Source organism: Aedes albopictus, chromosome 3 (genome assembly GCF_035046485.1).
Source record: "Aedes albopictus strain Foshan chromosome 3, AalbF5, whole genome shotgun sequence".
NCBI lineage: Eukaryota > Metazoa > Arthropoda > Insecta > Diptera > Culicidae > Aedes > Aedes albopictus.
The window spans coordinates 191,070,039-191,093,874 of NC_085138.1; the positions used below are offsets into that span (position 1 = coordinate 191,070,039).

The 23,836-nt window shown below is 43.7% G+C and overlaps 2 protein-coding genes across 8 annotated transcripts in view; both read right to left on the minus strand.

Moving 5' to 3' along the window:
* Nucleotides 1–23,836, minus strand: part of LOC109429115 (ubiquitin-conjugating enzyme E2-17 kDa) — a 50,448-nt gene that overhangs the window by 21,989 nt on the left and 4,623 nt on the right. For 2 of the 6 annotated variants that reach the window (XM_019704964.3, XM_029863026.2), the window contains exon 2: nt 21,777–22,104. In XM_019704964.3, the coding sequence (XP_019560509.1) occupies nt 21,777–21,820 (44 nt within the window). In that variant the 5' untranslated portion in view covers nt 21,821–22,104. Of the gene's footprint in view, nt 1–21,461; nt 21,676–21,776; nt 22,171–23,836 lie in introns of those variants that run through there. The other 4 variants (XM_019704962.3, XM_029863024.2, XM_029863025.2 and 1 more) reach the window with 3 other exon arrangements.
* LOC109406986 (uncharacterized) lies at nt 72–21,451 on the minus strand. 2 transcript variants are annotated; one of them, XM_062856989.1, is made up of 3 exons: nt 19,390–21,451; nt 12,048–19,314; nt 72–3,251 (listed from the first exon to the last, which is right to left on the minus strand). In XM_062856989.1, the coding sequence occupies exons 1-2, from the start codon at nt 19,399–19,401 to the stop codon at nt 13,573–13,575; spliced, it is 5,754 nt and encodes a 1,917-aa protein (XP_062712973.1). In that variant the 5' UTR covers nt 19,402–21,451; the 3' UTR covers nt 72–3,251; nt 12,048–13,572. The 2 variants fall into 2 exon arrangements, with proteins under 2 accessions (XP_062712973.1, XP_062712972.1); XM_062856988.1 differs by having other exon boundaries at nt 12,048–21,451.

Consider the following 23,836-nt stretch of genomic DNA (forward strand, 5'->3'; position numbering starts at 1 on the left):
CCAATGAAGTTGAGAGATCGGCAGTTCCACGTACCGAGTTTCCAATCGCAAGTCCTTTTTGTTCGCTGGGGTCGTTGCCGTTGGTCTCGGTTCGTATTATTCTGTTGCTGATTTTCCTACTTTCCGGAGGACCATAGTGCACAGTTGAGCTTAGAGTCCTTCCCTGGCACTCGGGCACAGATCAGCCGCCCGTAACATGGGGATCAGACGCTGTTGTGAGCCGCTCCTCCTGGAGAACAGTTGCTCAGGTTTGCAGAAGCAAACCCCCTCTTCCCTGTCAGCCTACGCCTAAAGTTCCCACCGGGGTTGGTTACCCGATTTCCCCTAAGGTTGCTCGTAGTTTCCGGCCGGTACCACGAGGTGGTAGGGATAGGAGTTGCTGGGCAGAGGCTAGTGGATCACAATGGGATCTGAATTGCGCAGCATACCCAGCCTTTACCGTGCCTTCCCAAGATATCTCAGGTTTTTATTTCGATGTTGCTGTCGAGAGTTTTTCAAAGACTGCGGAGTTTCTTGCAAGGTTTCCTGGAATTAGTGCATTTCTTCGACAATTTCTTATAACACATTTCGTACGTTAGATCAGGAGACATTTTGAGAGAAACCTTTTGAAAAATCCCTGCAAGAACTCTCAAAGCAACTATTTAAAAAAGCACAAAAAGAACTACCACAATCTCGGGAAACTTTCCGGTAATGATTCCGGAAATAGTTCTCGTCCGGAAACCTGAGAAAATCTGTAAAAAATAATCTCCGAAGGATCATTGCAGGAAATCCGGTACAACTACGAGGAAGAGCCTAACTCTAAACAAAATCAGAATTAGATGTGAAATATCAGCAATAGCTACAGCAGAACAATCTTAGGGTAGTCCAAAGAAAATACAGACAAACTGTGAGAGACATCCCAGGACCATTTCCGAAAGGAATCTTCTGAGAGAAACTCCAGGACAGACTCCGAGACAAATTCCGCGAGAACCTTTAGGAACCTTTCCTGTAAAAAAAACCTGAAAGAAACTCTAGAGCACTTGAAAAAATACAGGAAAAACTACGGAAGAAACCCAGGGAGGAACTCCTGCAGAAAGTTCGTGAAAAACTCCCTAAGAAATCCTTGGAAGCACTCTAGTAGACTGTTACGGTCGCGCGAATCCGAGATGGAATGGTGGGCAAAATACAATGTTCGCGGTAACTTAGATACCACCAAGTTACTGATGTTTCTCGTTGCGTGCTGTCACGGCGTCGACGGAGATGACAGCTTGAATGTCACCCGTGAGCCCAGCGACTGAGGTTGTTCTTAGGGGTGTCCAAGGACCCAACATAGACATACCAGAAATGACTCGACTGTAGCAACTCTGGGAGAAATCCCGGGAAGATCTTATGGGAAGTCTCAAGAGGAACACCAAAATCTCCAAAGTCTCAAGAGAAACACCAAAATCGCGTAAAGTCTGTACCATTCCCCAGAAAACCATTTCCCAGAAACCCATTCCCCAGAATGTACCATTCCCCAGAAATCCATTCCCCAGAATGTACCATTCCCCAGAAAAAAATAAAACTATTGCTTTAATTCTGAATGGTTTATATTAATAGCTAAAAATCAAATATTTATTCGTAAAAAATCATCGGAAGAAACATCCTGCCAAAAATTCTTATTCGACAAGAAAAACTTCGGAAATAAGCATGATTTGCCTTTACAATTTAGGCTATTGGTATAATTATTGGCATCGCAACTGCTCACTTTTTCAACATACATTTTTCCTTCTTTTCTGCATAGGCTGTTCTTTCGAATTGCCTATGCAAAAAAGAAGGGAGAATCTATGTTAAAAAGTAAGCAGTTGCAATGCCGATAATTTCTTGAAAAGTGCAACTGGAAAGAACAGCCTATGCAAAAGAAGGGATCATTTTTAATAAACATATAAGCAGTTGTAATGCCAACAATTCTTATAACGACTCAAACATTTTTTTTAACGAAGAAGGAAACGTAACACTCTGATAATTGCCATCGTACATCGATTTAACGGTTTACTTGAAAATTTGAGAGTTGATCAACTGCCAATTCGCGGCGCTCGCATAGTTTTTGTTTGAGTTTGACGTTTGCTCACTACTGCCACCTAGTTGATGATTGGCCAAATTCAGTCCTTTTAGAATTAAGCGAACCTATTTCCGAGACTAAAATTTAAATCGAAAAATGTTCGAAGTGTTACGTCTGTTTGTCTGTGGTGACATTGTTTTCCTTGCGGCATTCAAAAACCCAACACTGTTCCTTTTTTTTAAACAAGCTTTTTTTTAGAATTTAGAATTTGGTACAATTATTGGAATTATAACTGCTTTCATTTTCAACATAGACTTTTCCTTCTCTGCTGCATAGGCTGTTCTTTCGAATTGCACTTTTCAGGAAATTATCGGCATCACAACTGCTTACTTTTTCAACATAGATTTTCCCTTCTTTTCGAGTTATAATGTTTAGGCTAGTTACAATCGGCACCACAAGCACAGGTGTTTAGAAATTTGAAAAAAAATATATAATAAATTATATATAATAAATATTAAATTTAACAGCAATTTTACACCGGTGGTTGTAATAATGCCCATAATTTTCTGCAAAGTGCAGTTCGAAAGAACAGCCTATGTAGAAAAGAAGGGAGAATCTATGTTGAAAATGTAAGCAGTTATAATTTAAAAAATTTTACTAATTGCCTTAATTTTAAGATGAATATTGTTTAAAAAGAAGGAACATTGTTGGGTTTTTTAATGCCAAAAGGAAAACAATGATACTTTTTCCCTTCTTCATTAAAAATATTTAGAATTGTTGGCATTAAAACTGCTTATATGTTCACTTTTTCTATTCCATTCCATAGTATTGGAATAATGATGAAAGCCCTTCTCATACCGCATGAATGAAGAGCCTTTGAAGCGAATAATTATAATTCCTATAGGAACAGCCATTGGGATGGATCCCTCCAACCGTGGTCAGTTGAGTCTTTAGTATCTTGTACACTGAACAACATCAGAAGAATATGCGTTTTCTCTGTAAATTTTGCACATCACTTTTAAAACGTTATTCATCGTAAAACAAGTGCTACACAATTTTCACAAATCTGTCAAAAACAAAACATTTTATAGCAACGCAACTGGAATTATAACAGTTTATGAACTTTCAAGATAGGTTTAAAGATCAACATGCAACTGTGTACAATGGTAATTAAACGTTTGAACCATTGTAGAATATTTTTATGGATATGTATGTATGTATACATTTTTACCTTGTGGGAGTTTCGGTCGTTCCGCACACCTCGGGAGATTTTCCGACGCGGCGAATAAATTAATAAACGAATTAATTCACGGACACAGAGTACTCAATCACAGCTCTATATTTATCGATAGTCAAAACTCAACTGACATTTATTGTGATAAAACTATATACATGTACGGTGGCAGTGTTGCCACCACATAACCCCCCTCCAGTCATGCTAGGAACCTTACTCGATGTCCTGACGATGTTACCTTCGTAGAGGTATCCTGGGATGACTCTAGTAGCTGATTACAGGTGTAGGCTGGTTTCAATCTGTCAATGGAAATTCTCTGCTTCTTCCCTTTGATGCACAAAACCATGTTCTTGTCACCTCGTTCGATAACCTCGTACGGTCCCTCGTATGGATGTTGAAGAGGTCGTTTCACAGTGTCGACTCTAACAAAAACTGCTTTACACGTTTTCAGTTCGCTGGGTATGAACACACGCTGTTTGGAGTGACGTGTATTATTCATTGGTTTGATATGTTGGACGACCTGACGGAGTGATTGAACGAAATCCGATCGATTGGCTTGCTCCGTATGATGGTCAAAAAATTGGGTTTTTAAATTAAGAATAATATATTGATTTTTTGATTTTATTCGAAAGAGCACCTTTTTTATGCCAGTATGATTTTTTTTCAGATTTTTAAAACTTTATTTTGATACCTAAATTCAATTACAAAAAGATTTTTTGAAATCACCTTTTGACAGCTGGGCAACTGCTTGACAGCTCCGCCCAGTACGAAATGCGACGAGGGGTGATTCGACAAATCGCTCCCATACAAACTTTAAATCGATTTTTAAATAGGTTCCCGGGCACCAAAGTTCATGAAAATTTGGATTTCGGCTCAGTTTGGCATGTAGATTGTGAATATGGAATTATCTCAACATCACTAAAGAAGCCAATTCTCCTGGAATACGCAGTGGTTGTCCGTATACCATTTCCGCCACAGAGCAGTTTGAGTCCTCGCGAATGGATGTTCGAAGTCCAAGTAGAATTAGTGGCAGTTTTTCACTCCAATGGGCAGAGTCGACACACATAATTGCCGCTTTCAGGGTTCGATGGAATCGCTCGACTAATCCGTTCGCTTGAGGATGATAAGCCGTGGTACGAGTTCTGACAGTCCCAAGCCATTTGGTCAGTTCCAGAAAGAGCTCCGATTCAAACTGTCGGCCTTGATCAGTGCTAATTGTTTCTGGTACACCAAAACGAGATACCCAGACCTGACAGAACGCACTTGCCACTGTTTCTGCCAGCATATCGGATAAGGGTATCGCTTCAGGCCATCGGCTAAATCTGTCTACAACAGTGAGAAGATATCGATAACCTTTGGATGGTGGTAGTGGTCCTACTAAATCCATGTGCACACGGCTGAAACGTCCTTGGGGAACATCGAAATCTCCCAACGCAGCGAGGGTGTGCCTATTGATTTTGGAACGCTGGCATCGATCGCACGATTTGACGAAGCTTGCGATGTCCTGGTTCATGGATGGCCATACGAACTTCGACGATAGTAGCTTCCTTGTTGCTCGAATGCCTGGATGCGACAACCCGTGGATAGTTTGCATGACGCGTAGACGGTGTTGCTTAGGAATGTAGGGACGGGATAACCGTTGGTCTGAAACGTCGCAATAGATTTGATTAGACGAACCCATTACATCTCTAAGTTCCAATCTCAATGACGTTGTCTTGCTTTTCAGAAGCCCTTGTAATTCGGGATCGTGCTTTTGTTCTACTGCAATGTCGTCATAATTTATCACAGTAGGTGTGGCAATAGCTTCCACTCTCGAGAAAGCATCAGCAACAAAATTGTTTTTGCCGCTAATATGCCGAATAGATCGCGTGAAGCTTGAAATATACTGGAGATACCTTTCTTCGTGTGGCAAATGAGTGGAATTTGAATCGAGCGCGAATGTGAGAGGGCGATGATCGGTAAATATGGTGAAATTCTTACCTTCAACCAAGTGCCGAAAGTATTTGACAGCGAGTTTCATCGCTGTAAGTTCTCGGCCGAAGACAGAATACTTTTTCTGCGAATTCGAAAACCTCTGTGAGAAGAAACCCAAAGGTTGCCAAGTTCCATTCGAATATTGCTGTAGCACTGCCCCCGCTGCTGCATCGGAAGCATCCACCATTAGCGCCAGCGGTTTCGAAGAGTCCGGATAGTGGAGTAATGTAGTCGCTGCTAAGCCTTGCTTACAAAGGTCGAATGCTTCTGCAGCTTGGGAACTCCATTCAATTTTTCGCTTGTCGTTTTTTCGATTTCCTTGAATGAGATTTTGCAAAGGCTTTTGCATTTCCGCTGCATGAGGCAAAAAACGTCTGTACCCATTGATCAAAGCTAGGAATCGACGAAGTTCTTTGATCGTGTTGGGTTGCTTATAATCGACGACGGCGGCTACTCTAGCTGACGTTGGTTTGATTCCTGATGCACTAACTCGATATCCAAGGAAATCTACTTCCGATTGTGCAAACTTACACTTCGAAAGATTCAATACTAGTCCATTTTTACGTAGTCGTTCGAAAACGATGCGTACGTGCTTTCGACGCTCCTTCTCGGATGCAGACGCGATACAAATATCGTCCACGAAAACGATGACGAAGTCCAGATCTCCAAAAATGCTGTGCATAAATCGTTGGAAAGATTGGCTCGCATTGCACAGACCGAATTGCATTCTTGTGAATTCGAATAATCCGAACGGGGTGATAACGGCTGTCTTGGGTATATCACTTTCTTCCACGGGTACGTTGTAGTAGGCACGTACCATGTCCAGGGTGGTAAAAACTTTTTTCCCTAGAAAATTGTTCAGAAGATCGTGGATGTGCGGTACACGGTGTGTTGAAACAGGATTATTATCGCACTTTCATGAACCTAAAATATTTTTTCGTTATAAGTTAGCCTTAGCAGTATATATTAAGATTCTGGAGGTTAAAAAATCTTTCATCGGGGAAAATTAAAATAAATTCAATTTTAGTAGTTCACCACTTTTCTCATATGATATGGTATAACGCAAATCTGATGAACCTAAACTCCGCTAGAAAAAGTCCCCTTTCTAATAATAAATTTGAACCCATTTAGAGAGAAACGAATGCAAAAGTCTTTACAACGAGTTTAAATTTGTTTGGCGTTCGTTTCATGTGTCCAGCCCACTGCAGTCTGCCGAAAATCATAAATAATTAAAGTCTACTTTCCTTCCATTTGTCTGGCAAATAGATATTTGTAATGGCGTTAAACAAATACTTCTCATTAGTACGACTCATACATTTGAGGAAGCACCATACATCTGTGACTCATACCATTTGCAACACATAACCTTCATGTGCTAATTTGCCTGAAATGGCGGGTATTAATTGCACATACTTTGCATCTCAAACCACATCCGCATGGATATTTGCCAAAAAAGTGAGTCGACTATACTGAGTGTGCGTGACTTATTTGTAAAAGTTCTGCCTCTGATCTGTTTAGGACTTTCGTCCATACAAAATCTTAAAATTTTCAAAGATTTATCTCCTTGTTACTTATAAATTGATACCTTTAGGGTTAAGTGGGCTGTTGAGTTTCAAATAACAAAAAGTTGACACAAAAAACTTTAGATTGGCGTTGTCATATTAGGGTATTAGTTCCCTCATTAAGCATGTGGCTCCAATTTTCATCCTACGAAGAACAAAGGATTGAAGCGCTGTTTGTTTTATCTCTTATTTTTGTATTTTTTGTTAGAAGTAAGCACCCATAAAAACAAAAAAAACGGAATCAATCGATGCAGTAATCGCTTGTTTTCGAATAGGATGAATATGGGAGCGTGAGATTACTGATGGCACACATACCCTATGTTATTGCATTTAAAAATGATAATTCAACATTCGGTTAAAAATAAGGTACAGAGAAGCAAGTTGAAACGGGTTGAATAAGATGAAACAGCGGGTTAACGTGATATTATCTAGTCATGATAAGCAATTTGAATTTCATTACACTTTTTTTTTAATCAAACAATCATTTGGTCAAGGATAATTATACAAATAGTATTTCAATCTTCAAATCTTTTTCAAAACATCACAAGTTTTTATTAAGAATTTACCTTACCGAATGAAACGCATGCTTGATATACAGGGTGTTAGGTTCCTGAGTGCAAACTTTTTAAAGGGTGATAGAGGACCATAAATGATGAAAAAAATTGTTCTACGCATATGGTCAAATCTCAACCGTTACGTAGTTATTGAGCTTTCCATGTTTTTGACTCTCATTGCCTTAACTGGCTATAACTTGAAAATGGTCAAACTTATCGCAATTTTTTTACCCTTATTCGAAAGATTATTGAAATTTCTATCAAATGGCATCTTTGAATCGATTGGTTTAGTTAAATAACTAAGTTTTCTAGAGCAAACTAGCTCAAAATAGCGTGTTTTAATTTGTTTTTGTCAATTATCTTTGAAACATGCGTAATAAATTAAAATTCTTTCTTTGGCAAAGTTGTGACTCCTGTTCTACTCTACAATTCGTTTTTTGACATGAAATGTCTATCTCTTATCGTTTTCTTGCAATTTTGATTTAAACATCGCATTTCAAGTCAAAAATTTGCAACTATCAAGGTAAGCACGTTTTTGCGCACTGTGCCGCACATTTAAATCGAAATTGCAAGAAAACGATAAGAGCTAGAAGTTCGGTGTCAAAGAACAAATTGTAGAGTTGAACAGGGGCCGCAACTTTGCCAAATAAAGAATTTGAATTTATTACGCATGTTTCAAAGATAAGTGACAAAAACCAATTAAAACACACTATTTTTAGCTATTTTGCTCTAGAAAACTTAGTTAATTAACTAAACCAATCGATTCAAAGATGCCATATGATAGAAAATTCAATAATCTTTCGAATAAGGGTAAAAAAATTGCGATAAGTTTGACCATTTTCAAGTTATAGCCAGTTAAGGCAATGAGAGTCAAAAACATGGGAAGCTCAATAACTACGTAACGGTTGAGATTTGACCATATGCGTAGAACAATTTTTTCACCTTTTATGGTCCTCTATCACCCTTCAAAAAGTTTGCACTCACGAACCTAACACCCTGTATGTCAATGTGAATGACATCTTTTAGTATAAGCCTTGGTATAAGCCTAAAATATATTGGAAACATCAACTTGCAAGTAATACGATGAATTTCAATAATAGTAGTCTCGTGTAGTGATTTTTTTCTATGTTCGTAGTTTTACTTTATAAGACACTTTGGTCTTGATAAAAACTTCATGCATTATAATGGTTTCAGTGTTATGACTGCATAAAATAAAGTTGCCACAAAAGCTCAGCTTATTGGACGCAGTGGCTTAATTTCCCCAACAGGGGAGGAAAAAAAACTATTTAGCAATCAAAATCTATCCAATGATTCCGAAATGAAGCATAAAATGACTAATAAAAGTTCTTAAAAAGTTGTATCGAAACCTCAAATTGCGTCAATTATGCCTCACTTTGCATATCAGTGTTTGTTGTTTTTTTATATTCTATTACATTTGCAGAACATTGATGTCTTCTTAATCTTGTTCTACATTTTCAACTTTTATTTTATCTGTAAATTTAGTTAAATTTGTTCTCAGCATAAACAACAATGAACATATTCAACATGAACATACGTAAAACTAAGTAAAAAGAAGATAGAGTTAAGGACTGTTCCTTTTAATTGCACTACGATTTCTTTGACAGATACGTATATCGACCTCAACTGTTAGGTCATCTTCAGTGTCCCGTACTTAATCCGATATTCTTTTTACGTACATGTATTCGGCTAGCATGCCCAGGTTCATCATCATCATATCAAATCTATTCTCCAAGGGCTGATTTCTTAACCTCGGATCACCCGAAAAAAAAACAGGCTTACCCATATAGTTAAACCTGATTTAACGCTTTAGTCAGGGTGAAGAATTCGGCCCTCTGTGTCAACATGCGAACAAAAGTATTCAAAAGATAAATTTTCACTTTTTAGTAAAACATCGAGCCCTGCAAAATCAGAGCACAATATAAATAAAAGTTCTTATGATATTCAAAGAGCTATCAGTATTTCTGCTAAACTAGCTCAAAACAACTAAATTTACAGTTATAATGAATGTTAAAAAATACGCCTGATTAAGTCACCATATTTGTTTGATGATTTCGCAATAATCTTTCGTGGCCGTCTGATCGTCGTTTAGGTGTATCATTACATGGTTTGGCATGCAAAGTATGTGCAACTAATACTCGCCATTTCAGGCAAATTGAAGAGTATGTACTGCAAATGGCACGATTCACAGGTGTATGGTGTTTCCTCAAATGTATGAGTTGCACTAATGAGAAGTATTTCTGGAGCAACATTTGAAAAGGGCCCAAGAGGTCTTGTGTATTTTTTCGAAAACGCTCCGTAGGGCCTAACAGCAGCCCGCCCACGCAAATATACACCGTTATCCGAAAGATCGATGTTTGCTCTCTCTGATAACGGTCTTAGTTTGTGTGAATAAGCTAATGGGGGCTCAGGAACGATGTGTGAAGTCATTGTTTACCAATGCTTGTATACCCTTTTCAAATGTTGCTCCAGATTTGTTTTCCTCCATTACAAATATCTATGTACCAGACATATGGAAGGAATGTAGACTTTTTTGATTTATGACTTTCGGCAGACTGTAGTGGGCTGGGCAAATGAAACGAACGCCAAACAAATTTAAACTCGTTGTAAAGACTTTTGCATTCGTTTCTCACTAAATGGTCAAATTTAATATTAGAAAGGGGACTTTTTCTAGCGGAGTTTAGGTTCATCAGATTTGCGTTATACCATATCATATGAAAATAAGTGGTAAACTACTAAAATCGAATTTATTTTAATTTTCCCCGATGAAAGATTTTTTAACCTCCGGAATCTTAATATATACTGCTAAGGCAAACTTATAACGAAAAAATATTTTAGGTTCATGAAAGTGCGATAATAATCCTGTTTCAACACACCGTGCGGTACCGGATACCGATCTGGAATGGTGACGCGATTCAGACTACGGTAATCCCCCACGAAACGCCACTCTCCATTTTTCTTCGGGACGCAATGTAGGGGGCTCGCCCAAGAACTTTTTGATGGTCGACAGATCCCGATCTCCGTCATCATTTCAAACTCCTTCTTTGCTGCTTGCAATTTGTCAGGAGCCATCCTGCGAGCTTTGCAGGCCACTGGAGGGCCTTTGGTCTGAATGTGGTGTGTAACATTGTGCTGAATTTCAGAACGCAAAGTAGGGGGTGTTGTGATCTCACGATACTCGGTCAGCAAATCACGGAACGGATGATTGGCATCGATCGTCGTCACACCGTGCACAATTGCCTCCGTGAGCCCTCCGGTCGAATGCAGCTTGGTTTTTCCATCAATAAGTTTGTGACTGCTGAGGTTCACGATTATTCCAAAGTAGGCCAGAAAATCGGCACCAATTATAGCGGTGGATACGTCAGCAATCAGAAAATTCCATGAAAATCGTCGTCGAAGTCCTAGATCCGTGGTAACGAAGCGATTTCCATAGGTTCTGATCGTCGAGCCGTTTGCAGCGTGTAGTTGGAAAGTCGAAGGGCCGTGCGTTTTATCAGTTCTGGTGGCCGGTAAAATCGATACATCCGAGCCTGTATCGATGAGGAATCTGATCTGCGATGTTCGGTCAAAGATGCGAAGACGATGGCTGTACTGACTTCCGCCCACTTCGTTGGTAACGGGTGGGCGGTTTTCTAGTTTTTTGACGGTTGGTAACTGCACGGGCTGCGACACCGCTCCGCATTGCCGCCGTACTTACGGTGATACCAACATACATCGTTGCTTGCAGCTAGTTGTCTACCGCGAGATGAAGAACGCGAACGACGTTGGGGTTTTGTTGTCATCCGGCGAATTTCGGCAGTTAATGCCGCGATTTGACTTCCAAGACTTTCTTGAGAGTATGGATCCAGGGTTGTGTCAGTCGCCGAGTTTGCGGGAACCGCTCGTGCTTCTGAAACAGTTGCAATTTGCGGCGACAGGTCCATGATTTTATCACCCATTTCTGCTATTTTGGAGAGGCTCCCATCGTTGATACTGAGTACGGCACGAACATTTGGCGGTAAACGTTGCAGGAACAACATTTTCAGCAGCGATTCGTCCACATTCAGACCTGTGGATATCTCCTGCATTTTTGCCAACAGATGAGTTGGCCGAAGGTCTCCAAGATCACACGTATTCAACAGACGCTCCAGCCGTGATTGCGGTGTCAACTCGAATCGGGAAATAAGACGAAGTTTGATCGCCTCATATTTGTCCGCTGCTGGTGGGTTTTTGACCAAATCTGCGACGTGACAAATTACAGATTGGTCAATTTTTGCGACGATGTGGTGGAATTTTGTAGAATCCTGCGTAACCCCTGCCAAGACAAACTGTGCCTCGGCCTGGGCGAACCACATGGCGGGGTCGGACTTCCAAAAGTCCGGCAATTTGACAGCCACCGCGGCTGCTGCTGCAGGCATCATTGTTGTTCCCGGACGCAACTGATCGTTCTGCATGGTCGATCTTTTTCTGTCCTATTTTCCACGAACTCGCGTTTCAAACTACCGTCGGGGTCACCAATGTGGGAGTTTCGGTCGTTCCGCACACCTCGGGAGATTTTCCGACGCGGCGAATAAATTAATAAACGAATTAATTCACGGACACAGAGTACTCAATCACAGCTCTATATTTATCGATAGTCAAAACTCAACTGACATTTATTGTGATAAAACTATATACATGTACGGTGGCAGTGTTGCCACCACAACCTTAATTTGTTACATATACCGTATAAGAAATAGATATTTGCTCGTAATAACACTATAATGTTATAATCCTTGCCTATAATACTTATGGCACACATGTGATACAAGAATCACTGTACAATTGCGCTTGAAATGAGTGCCATACTGAAAATTCTCTCAGTTCAAGTCAGTCTTGTTAGAATTGTCTTGACACTGCGTACCGTTGTACAGGAATCATACTCGTATCACATGTCAGTCCGAGGTATAACATATCATTATGATCAACATTTTACTGTTTGTGTATCGAATTAAACTTTTTAGCAGAGTATATTAAGCTTTTCTGGGGAATGGTACATTCTGGGGAATGGATTTCTGGGGAATGGTTTTCTGGGGAATGTTATAGAATCGAATAATCATCCTACTAAGGTACTCCAGAGTGTTCTGCCAATGATCATTTTGCATGTGTATATCGTGCACGATGTGGCAGTAAAGGAAGTTGTCATTACGAAAAGTGCCTAGACCGACCGGAAATCGAACGCTTCACCCCCAGCATGGTCATGTTAGATACCGCCTTCACAGCTGGCTCTTGGGGCTCTGTGGGCTCTTGGATTTTCACTGATATCCCTTTTTTTTTTGCTAGGTTTCTAGCTGCACTCTGAATAGAGTTGAAACCTCTACACTAGACCCGAAGATAGAAAAGAGTACGTAATCTTTCACAAGCAGTTTGCCAGCCGTACGCGGAAAATGATATCCATTAAGACACTGTTGCAACTGACTCAGAAAGATACGGTAGAAGATTGGAAAGTTTTCAATTGGTCAGTCAGTCAGGATTTGCCTATGTAGTGTTATGGTCACACGGTTTGTGTTTGTCTCCTTGTTAGATTTTGTGGTATGGTTAAATATGTTTTTCTGCTCTGTAAGCTACTTCCTGGTAGCGAATCACGGGACAGTGGTTTACCTGGAGGGAGAAGGGCCAAATGTAAGCTACTTCCTGGTAGCGAATCACGGGACAGTGGTTTACCTGGAGGGAGAAGGGCCAAATGTAAGCTACTTCCAGGTAGCGAATCACGGGACAGTGGTTTACCTGGAGGGAGAAGGGCCAAATGTAAGCTACTTCCTGGTAGCGAATCACGGGACAGTGGTTTACCTGCTCTGTTTCAGGGTAGTTACGTGGTTGCGGGGGAGGAGCACCAGATTCGGCTCCAACAGGCTCCCGATACACGTGCACTAATCAGGGGGCAGACGCAGGTAGGATGATTTTGTCCACAGCTAATCACCTTCACCCGGGTTCACTTCAACCTACTTCTCAAACTGGTATTTCACGCAATTCACTAATAACACGCTTTATGTTAACTGTTATTTAATTTATTACTATTATTAACTAGTTTAACAAAGAGTTTTACAATTCAATTTAGTTTCCTACGCGTTGGGAAAATTTCACTTCTAGGTCGCGTCACAGTTTTTTCACTTCTAATCTAAAAATTCAAATTCAGCCCACGCTTGCTGCGATTGCGGCTGGGTCGTTGCTACGGCAACGACGGCAGCCCGCTCACGTGGCAACGACGGTTGGCTCGACGTCGGGCGCCTGCGGTGCCCGAGTAAAAATGTATGCTTGGCTACTTTTGTTCGCAACATTCTCCGGGCCAGAAGACGAACTGATGGGTTGCAGCAACACAACCTTGCTGACGGGTCGCTTGTACCGTGACTTCGCAGTTCGTATCTCAACAGTTCTTATTTTTCCGTCCGGGCCACGGTAGGTTTTCTCTACCACGCCCTTTGGCCAGTTACCACGATGTAGAGTCTCGTCCACCAGCATCACAATGTCACCAACCTTGTACTCGTGATACCTCCTGTTGTCCGGCCATTTGCGACTCCGGATGAGCTCCGGGCGATATGCGGCCACCCACTTGCGCCAGAAACGATCCGCATAGATCTGGGAATGCTTGTAGGCGGCACGACAGTCCAGGTCCCGTTCGTCAAAATCGTGGTCAAACTGGATCACGTTGTTCCGTCCGAGTAGCAGCATGTTCGGTGTTAACGGTTCAGGATCCAGGGGGTCGTCCGCAACGTGCGTCAACGGCCGATTGTTGACAGTGTTCATCGCCTCGCACAATGCCGTCCGGAGCACCAAGTCCGTAGGGTGTCGGTCTCGCAGCATTGCACCAAGTGCAGTTTTGACGGAGCGGACTAATCGCTCCCAGCATCCCCCGAAATGTGGAGCACCGGGGGGTATAAACTTCCACTGTACTCCTCTAACGCTTAACGACTCCTCAATCTGCGGCTGGTCCAGTGACTTTACGAGCGTCCTCAGTTCCTGGTCGGCACCGGTGAAGTTGGTACCGTTGTCGGTCATGATGCACTGCGGCAGTCCACGGACAGACATGAAACAGCGTATTGCCATTAGGCAGCTGTTCGTATCGAGCGATGGCACCACTTCCAGGTGTACTGCTCTCGACGTCATGCAGGTGAACAGCACAACCCACCTTTTCTCCATGCGCCGGCCGACCTTTACAGAAAGCGGCCCGAAGTAATCGATGCCAGTACAGGTGAACGGATACACGTGCGGGGTTGTTCGAGCCGGCGGCAGGATTCCCATCTGCGGCACGGTTGGCTTCGCTCTCAGCTCTCGGCACTTCACACAGGACATCGTGTACTTCTTCACCTGCGAACGAATCTTCAGTATCCGGTGGCGTTCCTTGACGTTGTTGATGACGGTTTCCAGGCCTTGAAGCGCGTTGGCAATGTGATACATCCGGATCAGCAGCGTACAGAACGGATGGCCGTCGGGAAGGATCACCGGGTTGTTCACCTCGAACGGCTTGCTGTCATCTTGGACACGACCTCGCATCCGAATGATTCCATCGTGGAGAAACGGGGAGTATGTTTTCAGATGACTGCTACTTTTCACGTAGCCTGACATCTTCAAGCTACGCAGCTCGGATTCGAAGGTCTCCGATTGTACTTTCCTGTACCACTCTTTTCTTGCTTCATCCATGTCACGAACATTGATCGTCAACCGATCAGGCTTTTCTCGTTTCGGCAAAACTAACAGTCTTCTCATTTTCAGGTAGTACGCAGTTGACCTGATCAGCCGGTTGAAATCCGAGAACCTGGCGATGTCGGGTAGATCGATCAAGTTTTCTTTGAACGCCGCACAGCACAGCGGTCCGGCCACATCTTTGACGGTTATTTCGGAGTGGAAGCTCGCGAACTCTTCGGAGGACATTTCCAACGATTCGTCGACCGGCCAGGTAGAGCTATCCCGGTAGAGGAAGTCTGGGCCACGCAGCCATTCCTGCATGCTGCCAATCTTCGAGCACTTCGTTGCCAAATCCGCCACGTTGAGCTGCGACGGAACCCAGTGCCAGAACTGCACTCCGTGACCATTCTCCTTAATCTTCATTACGCGAGCGCCGACATAGGCCGTCAGCTTCTGATTCGACTTCAACCAACACAAACAGATCTTCGAATCGGTCCAGAAGTACAGCCGGGTAATGTCGATCATGATCTCCGTTTGAAGAACGCTTATCATCTGGCTTGCCAGGACGCATCCTTGTAGCTCTAGTCGCGGCACAGTCTGCGACTTCAGGGGTGCTACTCTTGACTTCGCATACACCAGCGCAACATGTGATCTTTCTTTTCGGCGGTGGACCATGTAGATCACGCAGGCATAAGCCTTGTCACTCGCGTCGCAGAAAGCGTGTAGCTCAACATCACTAAAGGATGGCACCGCCGGATGGTAGTACCGCGGTATTCGAATTTCTCTCAGTCTTGCAGTTTCGTTCAGCCATTCCATCCATTTCGGCACCAGACCATCAGGAATCTCATCGTCCCATCCCGACTGCAGACGCCACAGCTCTTGAAAGATGATCTTCAGCTGAATCGTTATCGGACTGAGCAAGCACAGTGGATCGAAGATACCCATCATGAATTTCAGCAGTTGCCGCTTCGTGGGCACGGCTTCAGCTGTCCGGAATCGCTGATCCAGTTTTGGGAAGTCTAGCGGGAAGACAAATTCGTCGGACTGTAGGTCCCACTCGATTCCGAGGACACGAACGTCGCTCTCATTGTCCGCGACGATTTCCGGATCGAGAGATGCCAACACGGCACGGGAGTTTGACGAGAACTTCACTAGCTTGAATCCGCCTTGATCGTGCACCTTAATGACACGCTGAACCAGTTCGATGGCTTCTTGTTCAGTGTCCGCGCAGTCGAAGTAGTCGTCGACATAGTGCTGCTTCACGACAGCTCGCTCGACGCCGGGGTGCTTTTCTTCCAGCTCCTTCGCATTGAAGTTCTTGATGAACTGTGCCATCGACGGGGACGACACTGCACCGAATACCATCACCTGCATAACGTACTCCTTAGGAGGGTCCGTGCGATTCATGCCACGCCAAAGAAATCGCTGGGAGTCCTGATCTTCTCTGCGGATGAGGACTTGATGGAACATTTCCCTTATGTCCGCAACGAAGGCAATCTTCTTCATTCGGGCCCGTATCAGCACCGCGATCAGCGGAGGGACGAAATCCGGACCCTTCAGTAGCAGATCGTTCAGGGAAAAACCGTGCGACTTTGCCTTGGCGTCCATCACCAAGCGGAACTTCTCATCAGTCGCCACGCTGAAATGCGGCAGGTACCAGGTGTTCGGAGTTTCAGTTAGCTCATCAGGTTCCAATTCCCTAGCGTATCCTTTGTCGACGTAGTCCTGGATCTTCCTGCAGTACCGATCAGCGAAATCAGGATTCGAGTCCATCTTCTTTTCCATGATCTGGAGACGTCGTAGGGCTTGAGGCTTGCTATCCGGGAAGACGAAGTTGTTGTACCTGTATATCTGGCCAACCTCGAAACGATCACCACGCCGTGTAATGGTACGGTGCATGATGTCCAGTGCTCGTTGATCTTCGTCGGCTATTTTCACCGAATGGCCAGAGATCCCGAAATCATCAACCTTGTACATCTGTTTCACCAGATCTGTAAGCTCGATGTCGTCGTCTTCGGAGCACAGGAACGCATGATGGTTGCTCGATCCGGCGCCGGCTGGGTCCACTACTCCATGGATTGTCCATCCAAGGTGGCACCGAGTCAGCTGCAAGCCATCCAATGAATATTGCACCGTCTTCAGAGGCACAATCAGACCTGCGTTGTTCGATCCAATCAGCATACAGGGACAGGCATCTTGGATCGCAGCTAGCTTCTCTTCATCGAGCATGGGGTACAGCTGCTTTACTCTCGCCATGTCGAACTTCACCGCCGGCAGGGCCATGTTTGTCACCGTCTGGATATTGTTCACGTCGTACCACTTCGCTTGATCGGAAGGTCCAGAAATTCGGAACGAGAGCATCATCGACTGTTCCTCTTTGTGCAGGATCCCATTTGTCCAGCGGTAGGTCACAGGAGCAATCGGTCCTCGCAATCCGAGGCTCTCTGCCACAGCCGCATCCATCATCGAGAGAGACGAACCTTCGTCGAAGAGCGCAAATACTTCAGCGACGCCTTGTGGACCACGAATCTTAACCTTTCCAACTCGGAGCAGTGTGTTCGTGTTCTTGCCGTTGAAGTTGCAGACATTATCGTCACTACTCGCCGCGTCCGTACGACTGATCCTCGAGTTCCTTGCAGGTTCGTCGGTGTGGACCAGTTCATGGTGGTTCTTCTTGCAGATGGAACACTTCTTCTCGGACTTGCAGTTCTTCCTCGCATGGTCGAACTTCAGGCAGATATAGCAGACCTTGCAGGAGTTAGCAGCAGATCGACGTTGGATAACCGACAGCTTCCGGAACTGCTCGCACTTCTCCAGGCCAGAGTGAGAGCTTGCGGAGCACAAAGGACACTTCTTCGCTACCACTTCGTCGCGACTGTTGACGTTCAGGACTGTCGGCTTCGGCTTCGGCTGGTAGCTGGGCTTCTTAACGCTGAATACAGGGTTGAGACTCGCGAGCTGGTTGTCCATCTCATCCTCCAACCAACGAGAGAAAGTGTCGAACTCGATGGCGACTCCTTCCTTCATCAGAGCGGCCTTATGCCGAACCCACATCTGTTTGCTGAAAGCAGGCAGTTTTTCAGCCAGGTGCGATATGAGTTCGGGATTCATCAGGTAGTTGTCCGCCCTCGCGTTGGTCATCGCCACCTTGGTACCAATTACCGCATTGTAAAAGGCACGGAAGGACTCGATGTTTCCCTCTTTTACGGTCTCCAGGTTTCTCAGCGCCTCCAGTCGGTTCGCCACCACCCATTCAGTGCGGCCGAAGTTCGACTTCAACATTCGCATAATCTGCTCCACGTTGTCAGGCGATGAGAGCAGCGACTCTACAGTTTTTCTTGCTTTTCCGTGAAGCGCTTTGTTCAGTCGTCGAAGATTGTCACGGTCCGACAGCTGAAACTCTTCGGTGGATGTTCTGAAGTCGTTTTCAAAAACGGTCCACTCCATGATGTCGCCGGAAAAGGGGGGCAAGTCTCGCATGTTCCTACCTTGTAGTGCTCTGAATGCTTGCGACAGAACCTCATTTACAGCGGGTTCTTGTACCGACGCATTCCGCACGTCGGATGCTGGCGCGTTCCGCAGGCCGGGGGCTGGTGCATGCCATGCACCCTGGTTTACAGCTCTCTGCACGCCGGGAGCCGACGCATTTCGCGCACCGGGGGCTGGCACATTCCATGTGGCCGGGTTCCAGGCTTTCTGCACGCCGGGGGCCGACGTATTCCATGTGCCGGGAGGCGGTGCATTCCAGACGTCGGGGGGCGACGCATTCCCTGCATCGCGATGTTGTAGGAACGGACGATCTATCCAGTGGGACGATTCATGCACGTTGGTTGGTCTGACCATATCGGATTCGGTAAGCCAATCTGCAACGCGCTTCGAGACGTCGGTGTAGGTACTCGATCTGCTCGATGTACCCGATCGGTGACTTGAGTCAGACTGCAGCTCGATCTTCCTCAAATCGCGTTCTCGCTGCCGCTTCAGGAACTCCGCTTTCCGCTGCTCGGTCTTCAGTGCCAGGTCGTGTTGAATCTGCAGTTCAGCAAGCTGCTTCTCAGCCACGATCCTGTCCCGCTCGATGGAAGCTCGCAGTTCAGCCTCCTCATTCTGCTCTTCCAGGTCCAAGAGCTTGATTTGACTGTCAGTCCTGCTGCTTCGCGATGTTCGGGTTCTCGTTGACTTCGCAGGTTCTCTCGATGCACCAGAGGCGACAGATTTGTTCTCTGGAATCGCGTCCGGTTGAGCAGCAACGTTTTCCCCCACGTGGGGATTCACATTCGAGACGTTGGGTGGAGTACGAAGCATGTTACTTTGCTTCGGAATATAAACTACGTACTTATCTAAAGTCTTAGGAACTAAACCTTTATTTATTCTAGCAGACCGTCGTACCTGCTGTTCCATATAAACCGGTCATGGGCAGTCGAAGGACCAAATGTAAGCTACTTCCTGGTAGCGAATCACGGGACAGTGGTTTACCTGGAGGGAGAAGGGCCAAATGTAAGCTACTTCCTGGTAGCGAATCACGGGACAGTGGTTTACCTGGAGGGAGAAGGGCCAAATGTAAGCTACTTCCTGGTAGCGAATCACGGGACAGTGGTTTACCTGGAGGGAGAAGGGCCAAATGTAAGCTACTTCCTGGTAGCGAATCACGGGACAGTGGTTTACCTGGAGGGAGAAGGGCCAAATGTAAGCTACTTCCTGGTAGCGAATCACGGGACAGTGGTTTACCTGCTCTGTTTCAGGGTAGTTACGTGGTTGCGGGGGAGGAGCACCAGATTCGGCTCCAACAGGCTCCCGATACACGTGCACTAATCAGGGGGCAGACGCAGGTAGGATGATTTTGTCCACAGCTAATCACCTTCACCCGGGTTCACTTCAACCTACTTCTCAAACTGGTATTTCACGCAATTCACTAATAACACGCTTTATGTTAACTGTTATTTAATTTATTACTATTATTAACTAGTTTAACAAAGAGTTTTACAATTCAATTTAGTTTCCTACGCGTTGGGAAAATTTCACTTCTAGGTCGCGTCACAGTTTTTTCACTTCTAATCTAAAAATTCAAATTCAGCCCACGCTTGCTGCGATTGCGGCTGGGTCGTTGCTACGGCAACGACGGCAGCCCGCTCACGTGGCAACGACGGTTGGCTCGACGTCGGGCGCCTGCGGTGCCCGAGTAAAAATGTATGCTTGGCTACTTTTGTTCGCAACATGCTCGTTAAGTCAGTTGTCGCATGTTTGTTTTTTTTTCATCGAATCAATCGAACCCTGTATGTTAAAATATAGTCGATCCTGTGTCAAATTGTTTTCTTGATTTTGCTAATCGTTTTCTACTTGTGTTCATCTCTTGTGTCCTTAAATTGTCATCGGTCCAAAATCCACAGATTGTAATAAAATTTTAAAATAATAAAGATTTCATGCCAACTTTCATCCCGCTACAAATACTATTAAAAATATTCAAATTCGTTCAATTGTCCTATCGGTCCTACCTAGATGAACCATGTCATTTTCTCAAGCGTAGCCTAGAAATGTCAACCTAGTCATACACAAGTAACGTTGTTCAATTAATATAAAGCAGTCAGTTTTTGTCCAAAATGTCACGTCGAACGCATTGACGTCAACAATGCATTTAAGTGTTCGCACGTTAGCTTTGAATCTATCAGCACAATTAAGTGCTGCAAATCTCCTTCCCACTATTGATTCTTCGGTCGATTTTTATTGCTTTATTTAAAGAAAATATGACCAACTAACATTGTAAAAATTCGAAAAAGCGACTATGACATTAATAAATTACTATGTAATAAAAAAAAACAACCGAGAAACGTGGGAAATAGAGCCCAAACAACATTTTGAAGTCAGATGGCTGTAAAAGGTTCCAAAACCTGTCACAAATCCTATAATACTTTTATTAGGATTTGTAACGATCATCAAAACCTTCTCAAATCCAACCGACTTGGAACTATTGCTTGGGAATAGACTCTACTGAGCCCCGGCGGTTCCTCCTGTTTATCGAGCATGTCTGATGCATATGATCAGCCATACTCCATCTGCAGCAGCCGGTTCGTGATGAACCGTTGGAGGCGCATTAAAGTGTTAAAAAGGTGATATGTTTCACTAAAGAACACTACATTACAATAATCAGAATGAAACTCCTTCACTTTAATACCGTCAACCCCTGCGAACTTGGCCAGGGGATTTTCACTGATATCCCTGTAACAATATTTCAAAGAACTTCATGAAGAATTTATTTAGAGATTCTACTTAATATCCATTTACTATTTTATTTAATTTGCGAGCTTGTCGTGGATACCGCTATGAAATCCTCACTCCATATTACCATAAACATTTCTTCAAAGATTTCAAGCCAATATAATTTTCACAAATTTGACCAGAAATTCCAGCATCGGAAATTCATTCAAAAATTGCATTACTTTACAGCAAATGGCACGAGCCCCTACCTTTGTCCTAGCACCGCCTGCGCGCATCCGCGAAGTAAGCAAAATAATGTTCGAAAATAGATTATGGCGATCGTCCGTCCGTCAGCGCAGTCAGCACTCGAATCAGCACGGAAGCAGAAGCAGCTGTTCCACTCGAGCTTGCTCATGACCAGACGATAAAAAAAAACTTTCTCTTCAATTTATAATGATGTTATAAAAGCTGGCGGTGAGTCACCGAAGTAACTGGAATCAAAACAAAGAAATGAATCGCCCTTGACAAGGAATTCTACGCAGGAGTTATCCCAACCGGAAGGAAATAAAACCATTACGACTTACCTTTTGAAATCTCGCATCAGACGTCTACGGGCAGGAGTGGACATTCTGCTTCGTCACACGCACACAGGCAGTGCCCTTCCTCTTGGGTTCCTCAGAGAATTTGCTGAACGGGAACGCGACGGAGAGGATAAACTCCGGCCAGTCCTCTTGCGGTTCACGCAGTTGAATAACCGGTCAGCTGTTTTAATCCGTTTTTCCCCGCAACCGCGCGAACCAGGCAGCACCTCGCAGAAAATCCTCCGGGTTTCCTTTTCGGTTTTCTTTATGTAATTTTCTCGTGTTTGCTTCCTTCCTTATATTTTTCACAACGCTGCTGCTCACTCACACACTGCACAGTGGTCCAGAATGGTGTTGTTTTGATGATGAATGGAAAACTGTTTTGAATGAAAAGTAACTTTTCAATGGAGCGATTCAAGATCAGTTTGGAGTTGTTCGTATTTTAGCATGAAGTTTCGCTTAACGTTTGTAAAGGTCCTATTATTAATTGCTAAGGTGAAGATATGAACGAGCTACACCACAAATCTGAAGAACGGAATGTCTTGCTGAAAAGTTGATCGTTTAGTCACCACCTGCGAGTAACCAATCGATCAACTTTTCAGCGCAAACCGACATTCGGATTTCCAGATTTGTGCTCTTAAAAATTCGAGGTGTGGCTTCGTCATACCTCCACCTTAGCTACTCTAAAATTGACGATTGCATGAATTTTTAAACTCTAGGTAGTGCAATTTTGTTTAAGTGAGATACAATTTGCACACTCATTAAAATATATCGAGCTGGTCTTATTGTGTAGTCGTGTAGTCATGGATTCTTCAAAGATTTTCCCATGGGACATCTAAGGAATTTTGCTAATGATTTGTTAAGAAATTTGGATACGAAATCTGGTTAGGATTTTACCAGAAATCCTTTAAGAGTTTCAAAAGATTGTTTATTTGACCATTTAGGTGTCATGTAAAACATCTCTAATTTCAAATAAAATTTTCTGGCTAAGTATTGTGGACATTTGACAAATGAATCAACTTGCTGAATATTCGCCATGTGATAGATGAGTCGGCAGTGGCCAGTCAATGCTTTGACCAGCATGTTGTAATTCTGCTTAGCCAGATTTGTAACATACTCCGTCACCCTCGAAGATGGCTCAGTGCAATTTTGCACTGTACTGACTCCAAACTATCCCAGTATTATTTGTGCTGAGTGGCAGAACAGTTTTCAGCTTTACCCAAAACTCCGATAACGGAATAGCTGGCTCAGGATCAATGAAGTCAAATGATGCTTTATGAATGAAGCATTATAACTTTGCTCAAAACGTGCTGGATTGCATTCCGCACATAACGATTTCGGCCTGAAAAAATGTCTACCAGTTGAATAAAACTGATGTAACCTTACCTCACGAGAGTGGACGACACCAGCACCTGCTGAACCTTCCAAAAGGGAGCCATCAGTGTAACATACAATTCCCTCTGAAATACTTCTCTTCAGATAATCAAATGTCCACTCTTCCCGGGAAGGGAATTTTGTGGAAAATGTCATATACGGGAAATTGCAAGCAATTGTAGAATCACTTGGACCAAGGACAACTTTGGCGCAATTCACCCAACGAGGTTGTTGATCTACGGTTCACTGGAGTTTCCTCTAGTAAACTGAGTACCAATAGGCGGTAAGTGCAAGCAAGGTTGCAACCATTCATTTGCAAATATTTACATTCATTTGCTATTATCTCAGTTCAGAAGCATGCTATCGAATAACAATGTATGGACGAATTTGAACTTGTAGTTTTATCTGAAAGTTTGCCGAATAACATTGGGGTCGCACACGCATACCAAAGTCGTGAGCGAGCTGTGAAGGCAACTTTCCTCAGCGTGAATGTAATTTAAATTCACCGCGTGGAGAGTTGCCTTCACAGCTCGCTCATGACTTTGGTATATGTTTGCGACCCCAATGTCATTCGGCAAACTTTCAGATAAAATTACAAGGTTAAATTCATCCATACATTGTTTTTCGATAGCATGCTTCTGAACAGAGATAATAGCAAATGAATGTAAATCTTTGCAAATGAATGATCG

Excerpts from the sequence above, each read along its gene's own strand:
- LOC109406986 (XM_062856988.1), bottom strand. The coding sequence starts at position 19,401 with ATGGAACAGCAGGTACGACGGTCTGCTAGAATAAATAAAGGTTTAGTT.